At 39.2% G+C, this 17,752-nt stretch overlaps 1 protein-coding gene across 20 annotated transcripts in view; it reads right to left on the bottom strand.

Annotated features, from left to right (window-relative positions):
- Positions 1 to 317: 317 nt before the first annotated feature.
- LOC101158345 (arf-GAP with coiled-coil, ANK repeat and PH domain-containing protein 2) overlaps positions 318 to 17,752 on the bottom strand; it is a 58,285-nt gene continuing 40,850 nt past the window's right edge. For 8 of the 20 annotated variants that reach the window (XM_023954214.2, XM_023954218.2, XM_078946587.1 and 5 more), the window contains 15 exons: positions 14,155 to 14,267; positions 13,025 to 13,076; positions 12,289 to 12,389; positions 11,697 to 11,802; positions 11,277 to 11,485; positions 10,200 to 10,269; positions 9,884 to 9,978; positions 9,535 to 9,737; positions 8,967 to 9,068; positions 7,878 to 7,970; positions 6,482 to 6,708; positions 6,230 to 6,339; positions 6,044 to 6,154; positions 5,376 to 5,437; positions 318 to 2,517 (listed from right to left, as the gene is read on the bottom strand). In XM_023954214.2, coding sequence (XP_023809982.1) covers positions 2,417 to 2,517; positions 5,376 to 5,437; positions 6,044 to 6,154; positions 6,230 to 6,339; positions 6,482 to 6,708; positions 7,878 to 7,970; positions 8,967 to 9,068; positions 9,535 to 9,737; positions 9,884 to 9,978; positions 10,200 to 10,269; positions 11,277 to 11,485; positions 11,697 to 11,802; positions 12,289 to 12,389; positions 13,025 to 13,076; positions 14,155 to 14,267 — 1,755 coding nt within the window. In that variant the 3' untranslated portion in view covers positions 318 to 2,416. The remainder of the gene's footprint in view (positions 2,518 to 5,375; positions 5,438 to 6,043; positions 6,155 to 6,229; positions 6,340 to 6,481; positions 6,709 to 7,877; positions 7,971 to 8,966; positions 9,069 to 9,534; positions 9,738 to 9,883; positions 9,979 to 10,199; positions 10,270 to 11,276; positions 11,486 to 11,696; positions 11,803 to 12,288; positions 12,390 to 13,024; positions 13,077 to 14,154; positions 14,268 to 17,752) is intronic. The other 12 variants (XM_078946585.1, XM_078946583.1, XM_078946588.1 and 9 more) reach the window with 3 other exon arrangements.

The raw sequence follows: 17,752 nt of genomic DNA, 5'->3' as shown, positions 1-17,752 counted from the left end.
CGCACCGTGAGCAGGGCCGCACAATCACCTTAGGGCATTTTAAAGACACCAAATAACTTAGGAAGCATGTTTTTGGACTGTGGGAGGAAGCCGGCGTGCCGGGAGAAAACCCACAAATGCATGAAGAGAACATGCAAACTCCACCCAGCCAGGATTTGAACCAGGGCCTTCTCGCTGTGAAGAAAGTGTGCTAACCGCTGTGAGACATTGGTTTGATGGCAGGTGAGGGGGTTCATTGTGCTCCCTCCAGCTCACTTTGAGTGAATTAACTCTATATTTTTGTTCTGCCGCTTCACAAAAAGCAAATAAAAAACCAGTAAAAGGCAAAATGCTTGTATTGAAATCTTTGACGTAATACAGGTGTATTATACAGTACATTGGCATTAAGGCAGGCAGTATAAAATGAGTTGTCGCATTGGAAGCATACAAAGAACAGCATATAAAAAAGCTTATTTAATGATTCAAGTACCACTAACTTCAGTTCTTTAAGACTTTTCTACAAAATGTACAAGAACTGGATCCCATTGGCTGAATAAAAAGGTTGCCTCCAAACCTACATGTGAAGAATGTTAGGAGGATTCAACACCAAAAAGTTCCTGTCAGTGAATTTGCTTTTACAGACGGAAATGTTTTACACACCTCACCCCCAAAGCATTAAAACCCACAAACAACTGAAACTAACAAACCAGTTTGATTAGGTGCAGCTTTTACTGTCTAAAAGTTCATTTATATATATATATAAATAAAAAGGTGCAAGGCAGAAACAAAGCACTGTGGGTAATAAGCTGTTTAATGCTGCAAACCTACCTCCAGGTGAGGAATAGTGTTGCCTCCCAAACAAACGTTTAAAGCCTCTTTCTACAGCATGATGTTGATGCACGATGATGAAGATGAGCCTGCAGTGGTTTTTTGTTGTCTTGGGGGCTTTTTCACCCAAAAAGATGCTTTAAGAATCTTAAACATATTCTGGATTCAATTTCGGATCAACAGCTGACATCATACTTTTTATAAGCGACGATTATTCTACTAAAAATGCGACTGAAGCAGAGGAGGGTTTACTATTCTCACGTCTGATGGGCTGCCACAAGGCCATCAGGAGTTTAACTGTTATAAAGTCTTTTAGACTCAAGTCTGAGTCTTTTCCTTTCTAGTTCCAGGCTAGAGGAGGAAGCATGAGGTTTTTAAGGTTTACCTGCAGCAGCAAATGTTTTCTTCAGTCTCATCACTTCTAGGATTCACAACAAGCCAAGCTCAGGCGGAAAAAGTAGTGACTAAAACTGTTTCACTGTAGCACCAAATATGTTGTGTCCTTTAACATATGAAGGATGTAGTCATCAGCTGGCAGGATGATACACAACTGCTCACAAAACCTCTAAACCACCTCACAAGACTGCAGAGGTTGAACAGAGAAGTCCAGTTCTGATCTGTGGATCCCACAGTCAGCAGGGAGGAGGGGCCTTTCAGATCCTCAGACTGACAGGTAAAGTTTGTTCTGCTAAGCGCTGCAGGCTTTGAGGGTCAAGCCGAAAATTACTTTTAGGTTTATTTCAGTTCACTTCTCTGCATCGATGTAAATACTGAGCTCGTAAACAAAAAGACCAAAATATCCGTCTCCCCGTGTTGCAGCATGACTTTCAGATTAATGAGCTTTAAAATGTTGTCATATCGCTGAATGGCTATTTTTTCCTCAGTTTAAACAGAAATAGAGCGTATTGCAAGCATCGTGCAAGACCAGATTTGTTTTAAATTACAGTCAGACAAACAGTTTCATCCCAGAAATGATTAAAATTCACATAAAGCATTTTTTTTCTAAAAAAGAACCACTAACTGTTCTTTCAGACTGAATTTAAAAGCAAAGAATCACTTTCCCTTAAACAACACAAACTCAAACGTTTAAAACTCAAGTGATTTAGACATTTCTAAAAAAATAAAAAGCACAGAACATTTAAATCAGTATTTTAAAGCCACGGTACAGCTCAACTGTTTGGTTCCGTAACTTCTGTACAAAGAAAATTGATTGGATCTGCAGGAAAATTCTCAAAAGCAGAAAGACATTCAAATCTTTCATGCGATTTTTTTTTTTTTTTCTACAGCAACATTTAAAAAAGTTATCAGGTAAAGAGATTAAATATTTCAACTGCCAAATGGAATGATGATTTTAAGATTCGGGATTTTTTGGCCCTTAAGACTAAATATACTGTACCTTTAACATTTTAAAGAATTAATATACAAAGGTTTTTTTTTTTCCCATTCGCATAAGTTTGACTAAGTGCCTATAATTTTCAACAAAAGCCACAGTGGGGATTGGGATGTTTGATGCAGAGCCTTGGAATCAGTCTTTTGTGAATGAAGCAGGAGGTTCAGTGAACGTCTCTGCTCTTTTTGGAAAAATGCTGCTGGAGGGCGTTTCTGCCCGTCAGGGTCTCTGCGTGTCGTACTGGTAGCGGTTCAGCTTGTCCGGGTCGTTCGATGCCATCTGAGTGAAATCCTGGAAGATGTCCTGGTAGGTTTCATCTCCTTTAAAAAACAAAGGGGGAGAGAACACGGATGAGAAACTAAATAAGCAGCTTTTACAACCTGTTGTATAATATATTTTTCCTGACTCCGTCTGAAGTTTAGATATTTAATATATGAGCTTAAAGTCCATTAAAATTAAAAATGTCTTAAGATTCATAGCAAAGAAAAACAAAGAGAATCCACATTGAAGTGACGACACACAGTATTTCCCACCAAACCACTTTTTTCTTTTTAAATTACTTCTGTCAGGCAGAAATTTGACCTCACAATGGCATTTCAAGCCCCTAAAGTCACTAATAAATGTTCAGATCAAATATAAAGAAATATACGAATAACTGACATGTTGCCACGTTTCGGTGAGACTGTTATGGGAAATTATCACCCGAGTTACTGAAGTAAGAAGAGATGAAAAAGAAAAAGTTGCTCATACCTGTCAGAGAATCTGTGTGGCTACAAACATGACAACACATAGACAAGAAAAAAACAGAAAGAAAAGAGGAAAAAATACAAGAAAACAGAGCAGAGCTCCTTTAACTCAGAACAAAAAGAAAGCCCACAAACAGCAGGTTTGTCAACAACTGTATTGTGTTTAAAGTGCAGAGTTTATGTACAAAAGTACAGTTGTGCTGGCCTCACCGCCCCCAAAGCAAAAGAAAACCAACAAAGGAAAGGCACAAACTCTGGGGAGGAGAGCAATGAAAGCAAAGCGAGAATATTCAGAATGAGGAGAGGATGTGAGCCATGAGGAAGAAGAGAGTTTCAGAGAAGAAAGAGTCTCAACGTGGACCAAAGCAGCCCTTTTGATTAACTGTTAGAAGAACACAGAACTATGGAGTCAAATCCAGTTGTCAATAAAGTTATTTAAGAAATGCCAATAAAAATGGGGAGTAGCTTTGAGGTTAAAACAGCTGCTGCTCTGTCTCTCTCTTTTATTGTGAAGGTAAGAACAGCTGGCAGTCACTTCTCCCTCACATCCTCAACATCTGATCATTCCTCATCAGCTGATAGGTAAATGACAAACACTTTACTCTTTTAAGGAAACAACCCTCTTGTATTTAAAGTAAAGAAATACATGAACATAAATACTGAAAACACATTTTTATCTAGTCTCTTCGTTCATATACTCTTATTTCTAAAAAAAAAAACAAAAAAAAACATTTTCTACACTTTGATAAAGCAACGTTCAGGCTAAAAACAGTCCAGCTTCTTGCAGCAGCATCAACACCCAAAATATTACAATCTCTGACAGTGGGGAGCTCAGACGTCCCTCAACTCGCATAAATGCTAAAAAACCATTCATTAAGAAAATAAAAGCCTCATTTGTGAGTGATTAGATTCTTAAAATGTTCACAAACAGGCTCCATGCTCAAAATAAGACATTTTGTTCAGCAGGGGGCGCTCTTCTCCCTTTAACCACAGCATCAAAGCGCTTTGGAGCACTCTGAGGAGTTTTTGGGATGGGGCCTGCACCATGATGAGAGGAAAAATGAAACTGGGGCACCAAAAATCTGCACTAATTTCACAACCTTCGTTTATGAAAACTCCAGTAAAATTTTTCCCCCCCAGATTCTGATAAATAAAAGCAGGGAGTATCTACTACTGTGTTCTAAATGATTACATGTCCTTCAGAGTTATTGCACCACCTTTACAATTTATACATGATTGGTCTATATTTGAATAGACACCAACATTCCAGTTCATCAATGGATTTGCAGTAAAATGCTGTTCATAATACAATATTTAGGATTTTTCATATTAACAGACATCAAACGATCACTCCTAACTAACAATAAAAATATTTTTCTTAAATAGGAAAAATGTAACAGTCATGTGAACAGAGTCCTTCCTGTGCAGACGCTCCTCTTCTGTCCCATGCAGATCAGTAAACAGATGTACATCATCATTTACAAGACTTACAGTTAGGGTATCTGCATACGGATCAGAAAGTTTTCCCCAATAAAAGAAAAGCTTTATGAAAAATATCTAAATGTGTTCTTTCTGCTCGGGCATGTAAAGGAAAAGACGCACAGTATTTATACAGCAGGTAAACAAACTTTGAAAGCAGGCATAACCTCCAACAGATTTTAAATAAAACGCCATCAGAAATGTTGATTTGATAATCGTAGTTATTGCCGGATGATGGAAATGGCGTTTGCTTTGCAATGTTAGTGTCAAAAAACACTCAATAACAGAATAGAACAAAGATACTAAGACGAGCAGAAATGTTTTAACAACTGCTATGGATCAATGACCTAAACAAATCCCCTAAACAGAGGAAAAATATGTCAAATCTAACCAAAAAAAATAGACCCACAATAAAGTCAAATTAACTTTTAGTTTGCTTATAATCAATTTCTGACATGAGCAACAGTAGAAAAAGAAAAGTTCAATGTTCCACTTTGGAACAAAGCTCTTCAGCATAGTTGGGGGTGCATGGTATTCACCACGCCCCCCCGGACAAAGCTGGACCTATGAGCTGGAAGGAAACCTCCCATTGAATCAAGTTACTTAAAAACAACAACATTATTTTCATTATTAAAGTGTTAAATGTTTTAGTCCTTTTGATTCTATAACGATAGAGAGTTTCACCACATTTTCTCTTTTGTCAATCTAAAATACTTTTGTGTTTTAAATACAGGTATTCACACTTAAAAGCAAACGTTTCAGGTTTGTCATTTCTTTGGAGCTTTATAAAGATAATGCTTTCATTTTTGTTTTTTGTTTCTAACTCAGAATGGGTTCAATGAATCCACTCCAGCTGGAACGTCTCTACTGAGACTCGTCTAACTGCAGGTTAATGAACTCCTCCATGCACTTCCTGTACTGCATTTCGGTGGGGCTGTTGGAGTGATATTGACCTGACTGGCTGTAGGGCCCCTCCGACTCTCGCATCTCCTCGTTCATCTTGGCCAATCGCAACCTGAGGAGTTTCAAAAGAAAAATCCAGTTACAGGTGGTCATAATAAAAGTTAGGGATGCCTCTATTATGGATTTCAAACCGATCGTATGTTACACCATTGAAACAAACCGTGGGGAAAGTGAATCATTGCATCTCTACTGCATACGTTTGCATTACGTTAGAACACGTGTTGGGCTAAATTTAATAGAGTTCATATTGTCTTATTACATGAGACCAGGCTTAGTATAAGCCAACTGAAAGCTTTTCTTCATGGTTAATTGCCTATTGGCAAATAAAAAAAAAAAAGTATTTTTCTGAATTTTTTATTTTTTGCTGTTGTTTTGTAATACACAAATCATTAATAGAACTCCAAAATCGAAGTTTTAACTGAATTGTGGTAAAAGTGATTCTTTGCATTTATACCTAAAAAAGTCAAATAAGTTTAATGACTTCTTTGTGACCTAGATCAGGTCAGAAAATAAACTAACTCAATTCTAAAGCTGAGGGTGCCTCGGCTCATTATTGAAAACTCTATGGGTTAAACCACAAAATCTCTCTTTGAAAATAAATGTTTCAAAGCTGCCAACTATATTGAAAAAAAAAAAGTTAGAAATGGGTAAAACTTACAATGTGACGATATCTGCATTAGCTGCCTCCACTGCAACGGTCAGGGGCGTTTTCTCATCGATGTCTGCTGCGTTTTGATTTGCTCCTCTTTTCAAAAACAAACAAACTTGCCTAAAACAGAAAATGGAAAGTAAATATTCCTGCAGGTTTCTCAGCATCATAGAACATCCAAATCTATTTACAGACCCCGTGTGGCCCAGCATGGTGGCATGGTGCAGCGGCCCTCGGCCCTGAGCGTCCTGCTGGTTCACATTTGCTCCATTTTGAAGTAGAAACTCGCATGTGACTAGAGAGCCCTGAAACCAGCATTTATACAGCTAAATGGAACAATTCAGATGGAAAATGATGAAATACATGTAAGGTGAGATTTTACTGGATCAGAAAACACTTCCATCAGCCGACTTTCTGACAGGAGTGAGTTTTCTTCATCACACTGACCCCTTGCACCGCCATAATGAGTGGCGTCCTCTTTTCCTCCTCCGTGTTGACCCAGTTGACCTCAGCTCCATGTGCCAGAGCTTCTGCCATGTCTCTGAGGCTGCGGGCACACGAAGCCCAGTAGAGCTGCAGACCCGGGCTGTACTCTTTGGGTTCGTAGAAAACCATGTCCTTACATGGCCTTTGAGGAGGAACCGCAGAAGGCATGGGAGGAGACTCAGCTGCTTCTGACAAAAGGGAAAAAGGATGAATTTGCGTTTTATTGATCGAATAAACTTTTGGTTTTATCATTTTGTTCATTGGTCCTGATAAAAAAAATGATCTTCTAGCCTCAGTACTGTTGAAACTGTTCACACGAGGCTTTCAGGAAGTAGAGAATCATTTGAGCTGTGGGATTAAACGCCCTGTGAATTTTTGGTGCTGACAAACAACAAAAAGGTTTGGGCCTAACTAATTTGGGCATGTCCAAAGTCCGGGCCATGGGCCTGCATTCATATTTCTACCGGCCCGCAGGCTCCTGTCATAAATTTAGGAACTGTGTGTACGATTGCTTGATTGTGATTGCCTGAATTACATTGTAAGCCATTGTTAAAACTGACTTACAGTGTTAACCTGTGACAACAGCCTAAGGGTCAAATTGTTTTGTTTCTGAGATTATTTCCTGTATATTATATTTCCTGTGTACATGGTTTAAATTTAGAAGCGTAGAGTGAGCATTTAATGAATAATTGATGAAACATTTCATATGAAGCCAGGTTTAATGTTTACAAAAGGTTTTTTTTTCCCCGGTAAACATTTATTCTATTCTTCAATTATTTATTATTCTCTTTAACTATTTTACTATTTTATTTCTGGTCTTCAAAACAGAAATTCAGTGTTTTTGAAAAAAAAGTATTCCAGTTCATTTGCATTGGTTCTGTGTGAAGAAATGAAAAGTATCTCATTGCAAAAAATTAAACAGTTTATTTGCATTTAATATTATTATCAAGGTTCAAAGAATAGTTTTCACCTCACCAAATCTGGCCCTTTTTGCCAAAAGTTTGGACACCCCTGGCCTAACTGATCAATTATTCAAAACAAATCCATCTTTACTTAGTCAACAAATCCACTTAAAAAAAGTTTAAATACATTTCCTGTTTAAAAAAAAAGATTCTGTTAGTTTGTAAAGTAAAAAAATCTAATAATTTATTGACGAACGAACAGTTTAAATTACCAGCTCTGTGAAAAAGATTTTATAATTAAAATAAATCAATATTTTATCATATCCTGATGTGGAAACAGAATCAACTTGTGAGTTGAACCTTTATGCACGTCCAAACCACATATTACATTTGAGTTGTATTTTTGACAGCTTGGGTTTGTTCATCAGACTCCAGCAGCAGACGAGCCGTCTCACCTGCATCTGCCAGGCTGTTGTTGGAAGGTGTGTTGGCCAGCATCTCCCTGCTCCCATCAGCACTGTTCTGAATGCCACTGTCTGCACTCCTCACTGGAAAACAAACAACATACATCACAACATGCAGAGGAACATCGGGATGTGAGTCACTCATATCAGAGAATAAAAATAAAAGGAACACTTCTGCTGGTTGCTCTGCAGGTCAACAGTCACCAGTGCTTTCTTTTTGTATCTTTAAAGACCCACTCCGATGAAAATTGTGCTTTTGGTGTTTTTAACATGTTCTTATGGCATTCTTACTTAGGATGGAGGAAATATTTTAAGAAAATGTGGTTAATTTCTTTATTTAAATTGTTGCAAATCACAAGAAGACAAAAAAATGCTGTTTGAAAAAGAGCTTATTTGTGATGTAGAAAATATGCTGGGAGGACCACAAGCTCCCTGCTCTGCTTTGCAACAGAGAGGAGAAGGTGGGGGGCTACTCTGTGCCAACAGTCCCGCCCACAACTTAAAGGTGAATTTCTGATGACGACTGCTGCCCTGCAGAAACTATGTCCTAGAAAGTGACTGGTTTATTGGTTTTGGCTATAATCACAATCCAAAAGGCCAATGAGAAACGCTTTGACAATAGATCAAAGATGATTGGAGTGGGTCTTTAACCCGTTTTTTGTCTTAGTAAAAAGCATTTTCATACAACTAAAAGAACCTTTACATGTTTGATTAACCAGAACCAAAGATGCCCCTAATATTTTTCCAACTTAAGGTGAAAAAAGCAACGAAAAACAAAGAGACCAGGATGAAAAATTCCCTCCAGGGTTAGGACTCGGGTCCTTAAGGTCTGAAGAATGATGACACATTAAAGTGCAGGTACCAAAGACCAAACCAAATGTGCCCTTTCCCAAAGAAAACAAAGTAGATGAGGGGCTCTGAAATTCCCCCAAACTGAGAGCATGCTCTTTCAGACGCTCTGGATGGGGAAGCAACAGGAGAGTGGAAGAAAGGTTTTAGTCTGCAGCTCCAAGATGTGAATGGAAATGAACGGGAGGGGGTGGACCGGAAGCAAGCCGACACTCAGCTTTTAGTACTTACTGCTTCTAAGTTTGGAGGAGTTGTCAAAGTAGGAGAAGAGCGAGTCAAGCTCATCGGGACAGAAGAGAGAGTCGCGGCGGGCCTCCACGCCGCCGGCGGCAGCTACGCAGGGGATGGCGGGAGTTCGGGATTTGGAAAGCGGAAGGGGGGCAAAGCAAGTGGTGATGTGGGGACATTAGGGTTGGCATTATGAGCAGAAGTTATTGTGGAGCACAAAACAGCCAGAGGAGGGAATGAAAAGAGTGGAAAACAGGAGGTTGAAAAGGAGGAAGGCAGGGTGAAAGCACAGATAGATACTGACTCAGCTAACACTGGCACAAAGACTACAGAAAGCGCAGCGAAGCTGAGAGGGCTCAGACATATGCTGTTCACAAAGAACATACAGTATGCCAGTGTGAACGAAAAAAAATCCATGATGCACCATTTCCTTCCAGAACACTAACCTTCATTTGTAGGAATATTGAAATAAACATTTTGGAGTTTGATTTTGTAGGTACTACATTATTTTTTTAAAGTTTCACATAAGCAGAGAGGAAAAAAAAAACATTTCTTTTTATGATGTACTGACCGGTCTGGCCTGGAACATTGAGAGCAGGACCAAGTTTTGGCGTGGGTGGAGGGGCTCTGGGTGGCAGATGCTCAGTACTGCTGCTTAGCCTCTTCTCCTGTTTACTGAGAGAAACCACTTTGTTTCGAAGCTCCTCGTCTGATGGTCGACGAACAAACCGCCGATCCACGTACTTGGCTTTAATATAAGCCTCCACCTCATGCCTGTTGACAAACCACGTTTTGCAGATGCATGAAGGGAAATCCCGACAGTTTTAGCAACTTGATCATAACGGTAACAGTGACAGATTCACTAGATGGATGTTGATCTTTTGGTCAGAACATATCTATCCTCTTCTTGGGGTCAATACCTGGGGTCTCCTGGCTGTGGTTTTCGGGCTCCCAGCTCTTCACGACGAGCTTCATAAATCTCGTTGATTGCTTTGTTACCCAGTTCACACATCAACTATGAAATAAAAAAATAAAAAAACACAATCACTGGAACTGCACATTAGAAGTAAGTAGGGGGATTTAATGTTCAAACATGGGCAGAACTTTGGTGTTAAGCCCGTCACACCCGAATTTATTTCCAGCAACAACAACAAAAAAGTCACTTATGTACATGCCAAAATAAGGTAAGTTTGGAGCAGAAGAAGTTTGAATGAATGAATGAATGAATTCAGTCACCTTAAGCAGCTCTGGTTCCCATGAGTCCAAAGTCAACGATCGAACCTTTGAGAAATGAACTCCCAGACTCCTGTTGTTAAAAGATTTCAAAACAATCTCAGCACCATGACATTATTATTATTTTTCTTTAGTTTCTGTATGCTTAAAAAATAGCATAATGTTGAAAAAAATCATTATATTGTACTGGATGACTTACTTGTAAATTCCAAAATTAATCTTAAAATTAATCTTTAAATATTGAACAGAAAGAGCCAAATGTCCTCTTTTAGTTTTTGCCTCTAGTTCCATTCAAATACTGGTCAGGGTTGTATTCTCAAACATTTAACATTTGAAATGTCTCTCTCAACTCGGAAATATATATATTTAGCAAAAACCATTAAATGCCATTTTTTAAATACTTTGTGAAAAATTATTAAAACTTTTAAATACTATGTGTTTAGCCCTAAATTGTAAGATAGTCATTTTTGTCTTCTGTTTGTTCTGTTAAACTTTTATCAGTTTTGACGAAATTAATGATTTATGTTGATTTTTCTGTTCAGTAAAACCTCAGTCATCTCAGGTTTAGGAATCTTTTTTTATCTAAACAAACTACTTGTCCAGGTTTGAATAGAGCCAGTAATGCTTTATTCCAAAACAGGGAATTTGTGGGAACTGAGCCGGTTAATTAGATCTTAATATTTGAATTATGGGCAGGTTTGTAAGCTTACACAACAGTGAGTTAACATTATCCTAAATCTCTGAGGAGCAATGCTCTGTACTGTCCTTTCACACCAAAGTACAGATGGAGATGTTTTTATTTCCATGGAACTTACATAAACAGAGAGAACATTTTAATTATTTCAGGCTTTCACAGATAAAATAAACTCCAAATGAACAGAAAAAATAAAAAATGAAAGCATGCCTTGCTGTACTAAATGTGTATTGTGTACATCCTTGAACAGACAATTTTTTGTATTTGGTGATTTTCCTTGTTAATTGGCAAAATCATTCTAAGCTTCTGAAGGAGATTTGGGTTCATTTAGTTTAAGCTTTTTTAAAGATGAAGTTTGAAGAAGCCAGAAAAAAAGAACAACCTACCTGTGAATGCCAGAGCACTGGATGCACAGAGTGATGCCCAGGTTGATGCTGGCCCAGCGGGGATCGGGTTGGCCGCAGTCACAGCAGCAAGAATTTCCAGGGATGGCTAGAACTTTCTGCAGGGCGCTCTCACCCTTCAGTAACCTCTCCTTTGGCTCACCTCCGGAGTCCAAGCTTCCTGTTGATGTGGATGACTTCCTGTCGAGCTTCTGACCCAAGGAGGACAACAGGAAAGTGTTTTGTCTTAAAGATTTTTAAAATGAGATACAATAAACTGAAAGAATGTTTTTTAATGTATTCGTCAAAACTATGTTGTTATAAATAACATCATGCTAAGTGTTTCAGTAAATTAATGTATGTCCTGCAAAGATGAATTCTCACCTTTTACATTACAAACTAGGAATTTAGCTCTGATTTTACCTCGCCGTCATCTCCCTTGTCGCGGAAAGCTGTGGCGATGCTGTTCTGGACGGCTGTGATCCAAGCCTGTCGCAGCTTTTCTGAGTCAGCCTGCATCATGCAGCTCCTGGGGAGAGAACACACATACCACACAGCTGCTGTCAGCTCCCATAGGGTCTGAACAAATGGCAGAACTCCATCTTCACACTCTTTTCCTTCTTTCATTCATTCATTCGTCTTCTAAACCCGTTTTGTCCCTTTCTGGGTCACTGGGCTGCCAGAGCCTAACCCGGCCACTTGTGGGTGAAGGCTAGTGTGTCACAGGGCCACAAATCACACACCGATGCACACTCACGTTCACACCTAGGAACAATTTAGAGTAACCTATGAAGCATGTTTTTGGATGTTAGGAGGAATCCCTGGGGAAAAGCCACGAATGCACGGAGAGAACATGCAAACTCCACACAGAAAGGTCCCCCATTAATGATCCGTTTCAGGTCCTCCAGCCGGGACTTGAACCTTCTTGCTGTGAGGCAAGAGTGCTAACCACTGCACAGCCCTCCTCCTTCTTTAAATTTTATTTTCACTGTTACTGATGGGAATTCAAACTCACTTGGTGGGTGAAACTACTTCAAAACAGAAGCGCCGCTCGATGTCCTCACAGTGCTTGACTGTACATAATCTCAGGTCTTCCACAACCACTGTTGGGTTGTCCTGGGGAATCAACACAAGGGCAGAACATAATTGCAAAGAAATGTCTCAGAATGTTAAAACAAAGCCAATCTTTTTGCAATCAACTTTTCCTATTCCAGTCACTCCAGAAATGACAAAAATTCCCAATCTAGATGTTGAAAAGTCGTAATCAGACATGTGTGTACCGGTAAGCTGTTTGAGTGTCTTTTTAAAAAAAAAATAGAAATCAAAGAGCGGAAAGGCTCTTCCAGCATGTTAAAATTAGGAAAGCTGTAGGAACCGGTTAACTTCATAAAGCCTAATCAACAATCACAGACTAAAATATTCCATTTTGCACTTATACATGTTGCTAATTCTCAATCAAAACTTTGGTCAATCTGTACTTGAAAATATGGCAACAAATTGGCTTAAACTACACAAACCAAACACTTGTGTACAATGCAATCCAAATGAAGTAATGTAAAGCACTTTTAGAAAAATAAAAACAATAAAATATATTTTCCTAGAGAAACCTCACACAAAGCCATTCTCATGCACAGCTATGGTTTACAAATGTTCTAGCCTTTAAGTACAGGCAGGCTAAAAATACTGTGAGCTGGAAATCATACAGAAGCATTTTTCAGTGTGGTCAGCATGGAGGGAGTCACTTGACATACCTTAAATTTCTTCTGGTAAACTAGCTGATTGTTTTGGATGGAGAACCAACGTCTAAAAAAAAAAAAAAAAGAAATCACAAGATTTTTTAGAAAACAGTCACATGCGATAAACATTTTTTTAAATAAAAATTCCCGCTGGATGTCTTTCTGTTGGGATGGGAGATGAAGAAAATCCATTCATTTAGCTTGTTTACTTAAACCTCAGTCAGACTGAGACAAATTAAGGAGAATAAAAATAAGAATGGTTGTTGGTAAAATCACATGAACTAACAAAGCAAATTAAGTGAAACTTAAAACTGTGAAATTATTCCTTTTTTATGGCCATTTCTGTGGAAAGTGGGGAACATGAAGATAAGATTTCAGGTCAGCAGACAGACTTGGCTTTTTAGGGATTTTTCATGCTATCACAAAGGTCTTGGCTTGCCCTCCTTTCACTTTCGGCTTCTCCCATCAGGGGTTGCCACAGCAAAACAACCCTCCCTGAAGGATGAGTTGCATGGTTAACTTGGTAATGTTTTAAGCCGGATGCCCTTCCTGACGCAACCCTCTCAAACAAACCAGGCTTAGGACCGGCACAGCAGCAGAGAAGGGAATAGGGAGCAGCCCGGATTCAAACCCTGGTTTGACGGACGGAAGGCGCCGCAAACCAGCACGAGCTAAACTGGCCCCTGGCTTGCCCTCCTGTTCTCCTGTTACGTCATTTGCATTAAACTAAAACTAATAGAGCAGAATTAAATCAAATAGTCTCAAGTTAGCCACCATACATTTACTCAAATCATAAATTAAAAGACCAGGGAATTAAATCTAATGGTGTTTAGACCATCTCCAGCCAAACGACCAAACCATTACTATGGTTGTCTCAGGCATATGTTTACTAATTAAGACTTTTTTAATGATGAACAGGAAATGCATTGAATTATCTCTATTATTCAAATGTCAAAACATTGTTTTTGCAAGCTACTTAATAAGACATCAGTAAACATCACCTTAAGATTTTTTGTTGTTTAAGTAGAATTTACAATGAAATATTTGTCGATCTTTTCCTAACGGTCAGTACCTTTTTCTTTAGGTTATAATCTCTATAAACCATAATCAATTTTTAAAAACTAACATTTTTAGCTGTGCCATACCTGTTCCATGTCTTGAATGCATTACTGGCCCTCTTAAAGAGATAACCCTCCATGGCAATGCCATTCTCTGCATCCACATTGTACTCCAGCTTTGTGTCATCGTTCGAGAAGTCCTGAGAAAAACAAAGGACAAGAGGCAAAAGTGGGAAGGAGACAGAAAAAGAAAACAAAAAAGGTTAAAACATCAAAAAACAATAAATCTACTGTTGGAAAATGTAATGACTCGGGTGTCCAGATAAGAGCGGAAAAAATTCAATTAATTATGATATCAGTACAGATTGACTTTTCCTGAATGTAATATGTTTTTCAATTTGCTTACATTTAAATTTCAATAAATTTGTTTTTAAAATAAAACTCTCTACAAACTCAGCAGCTTAGAGAAAAGAAGCAAGATAAAAACAAAATGTGCGATAACAAATGGAACCAAAAATCTGATAGTCCGTATTTGAGGCAAGCATTTATTACAATAACTTTTTAGGTTTTTGTAACTTTAGGTGTATAGCAGCAGAGTAAGCTGCATCCTTTCAGTCAATGACTCTGCAGCTCCAAACTAAAACATGCCTCATCTTGGGTCCATCAGCTTTCTTAGCTTCAGGTGACACTATGTGACACAATCACACACTCATACACACAATATGTGTGTCCTTGTGGTGTCCTGTTACACCAGGCATCAGCGTCTCCCCTTAAAGCTTACATAAAGATCTGTTACATCAAGATTTGTTACTGTCAGACCCTGAATCATATGCCCTGCAGTCCTAAAAAATTCAAATATAGTTTGCTGCAAACTCATGTTGAAAATGAAGAGGCAGTTGAGGTGAAAATAAAAGTTTCAAAAACTGTTTTCTAAAGGTGATTTAATTTACTGAAATCAACTGTCTTGTGATTTGGCCACAGTTATTTTTTCTATGATAAATAAGAAATGTTTTTTTAAACAACTTTAGCAATAAATTACTCATAAAAAAGATAAACCTTCACAGGACTGAGTCACCAAATGTGCCAGAGCCGATAAATTCTGTAAGCAAACAAAATATCCCCTGAAAACCAAATAGCAGTTTTTTCATTTCCTATTCAGCCTCTACAAAACCGAAACAAAATGTCTGATCCACCTTTCCCAAAGGTCCAAAACGTATAAACTTTTCAGACAACCTCACTGCAGTGATACAGAACTATGAGCCTCGTTGTCCACAGGAACTCCTACAGATCAGAAGCTTCATTAGACGCTAAAACACTTTGAGCTCTCATCACCAGGATGGAATCAGATAAGAAAAAAGCTCAACAACCTTCATTATGGCAGTAGTAAGAGTTTTGGTAAACTTTTACACAGGTCTCAGAACCACATTCACTGGTAAGTGAAGTAGTTTGGCTGCACATAAGAAACAAATCCGGTGTGTCAATTTTCTGAAGAGAAATCCGTGCACATATTTACAAAAGAAATTAATTACCGTAATTTCCGGACTACAAGCCGCTACTTTTTTCCTGCGTTTACAGCCTTGCGGCTTATTCAGTGATGCGGCTAATTTATGGATTTAATTAGCGGCCGCCATGTACGTACTTTCGAAGTCAGTGAATAGTTTGAATTCTCTATCTGACACTAAGCACGAGGCATATTTATTCAACACACCTCTTAGCAGCCAAACAGCATGGACTTGACTTCAGGTCTTAGACACTTCAGTCATGGTTCAACAAAACGAAACACGCATGCCCGGCCGCATCCCAGAATCCTTTGGGGCCATTAGACCCAACGTGCACGTGATCGCCGCTACATTATGATGAAGCTTTCAAGTTAAAAGCAATCGTTAAAAGCAGCGTAAAAAAGTCCACCGTCACCAACGGGTTTGGAAAAGCCGGTTTGCTGCGTGACGGAGAGAACAGCGCATGGAGTGAATTTACACTCCATTTACGGTTTCTAAGGAAACCGTAAAAGCGGGATTTTGCTTTGAAAAACTCACAGCCTCCGTGTGAGCTGGAGACATCTTCTCCTGCTGATTGAGCTGCGGGGCCGATGGCAGTCTGATGGCTCCCACACGTAACAACGCATCCGCCCCTCATACACAAAACGTACAGTATTAAGTCCGATTGCTTTGCACAGAAACGATTTGCTCCGTTCACCGGCGCAACGGGGACGAAGGGCTCCTACTTGAAGCCGCCCTGGCCAGAGGTGTCGGAGTAGATAGGAAGGGGAGACAAGGAGCGCGCGGGGCGGGAGCGGAGCGCAGAGGCGTCCGCGGAGTGCAGAGGCTTCTGAATTCTGACGCACGCGCCGCACTGAGGCGCGCGTATCGCGCTGAGGCGCGCGCTTTTCAGTCGCCGCTGCTGTATTTTACCGTTGTGTTTTCTAACCAGTCCTGTTACTCCCATAACGCTGCTGCGACACAAGCGGAAGGAGAGCTTTTCCCGTTCACCCCTCCATGCACTGCTGCTACTTGCTAATTCTTAAACACGTACAACAGAATGGCGAGCCGGGCGTTGGCCCCGCCTTTAGCCCCTAAGACTCATGGGAAATGTGGAATCGCGGATGTAAATTTCCTCATTATAACTGAGGGATGTAATGTTGATTATGTGGTTACTGTTTGTAATTTTATGTTAGATACCTAGATTGTCAATAAGTAAAAAAAAATGAAATAAAAACACCATAACTGAGGGACTTGTGAACAGAATATAAATTCATGCTGTTTGACAGATGTCGATACACTCAAATACGTGACTCAGAGGCAAAACTGGCACCACCCACAATGTGCTAATGAATTGCACTCACTCTGGGATGCTGGGCGTGATCTGTCAGGATGACAATACCGGCTAACACATGTGCGGCTTGTACTTTGACGCGGCTTGTGTATGTATAAAAGCAGTCAAACACGTGAATATGGGTGGGTGCGGCTTGTAATCGGGTGCGCTTTGTAGTCCGGAATTTACGGTACTCTAAAAGTAGTGACATGCAAGGGAAAAACATTGGTGTAGGGAGGATTTTACACTAAAATGACAATTCTTTTTACATGTGTGCATTTCTTTATACAACCATGAAGAGAAAATACAGCATTTTGTGTGGCAAAGAAAACTGAATCGTCTGTTTTTCTTTAAATCACTCAAGAAATTTCTGTCAGAGTGAGCTTGAATAAAAGATTACGATTTTAAATTTGATTCTTGCAGTTATATACTAGGGATAGTTTGAAAACAGATAAATCAGTCAACCTTCAAGGAAATACCTAATAATTTCCCTTTAGAGAATTGTCTTTCAACCAAAAATATATGTTGCAGATGATTTTAAAGTAAGAATTCCTGTTTTTCTACAAGAAAAAAAATTGTTTTGGAATGAAAATATACCGGTAAAAGATATGGATCCAAATGTATTTGAGTCAGCGGTTTAGCAGTATTACTGGTAGATATGAGCTAAATTGTAAGAAGAGTAAAACCATTCCGACATCAATTGCACAGCAAGCACAGCAGTCACTGTCAACACCAACAATGATGCATTAAAAAGTTGCATGCTGAATCAACACGTGTGTGCTGCCTTCAACGATGAGGAAACAGGCAAAGATGAAATTTACTGGACAAACATTTCACTGCAGTCGACAGGAAATGAAAGACTAAGGCATGTGGG

Source organism: Oryzias latipes, chromosome 4 (genome assembly GCF_053564925.1).
Source record: "Oryzias latipes strain Hd-rR chromosome 4, Olatipes_Hd-rR_3.1".
In the NCBI taxonomy this organism is placed as follows: domain Eukaryota; kingdom Metazoa; phylum Chordata; class Actinopteri; order Beloniformes; family Adrianichthyidae; genus Oryzias; species Oryzias latipes.
The sequence above is the reverse complement of the archived record's forward strand: the minus strand, read 5'-3'. Positions and strand labels throughout refer to the sequence as shown.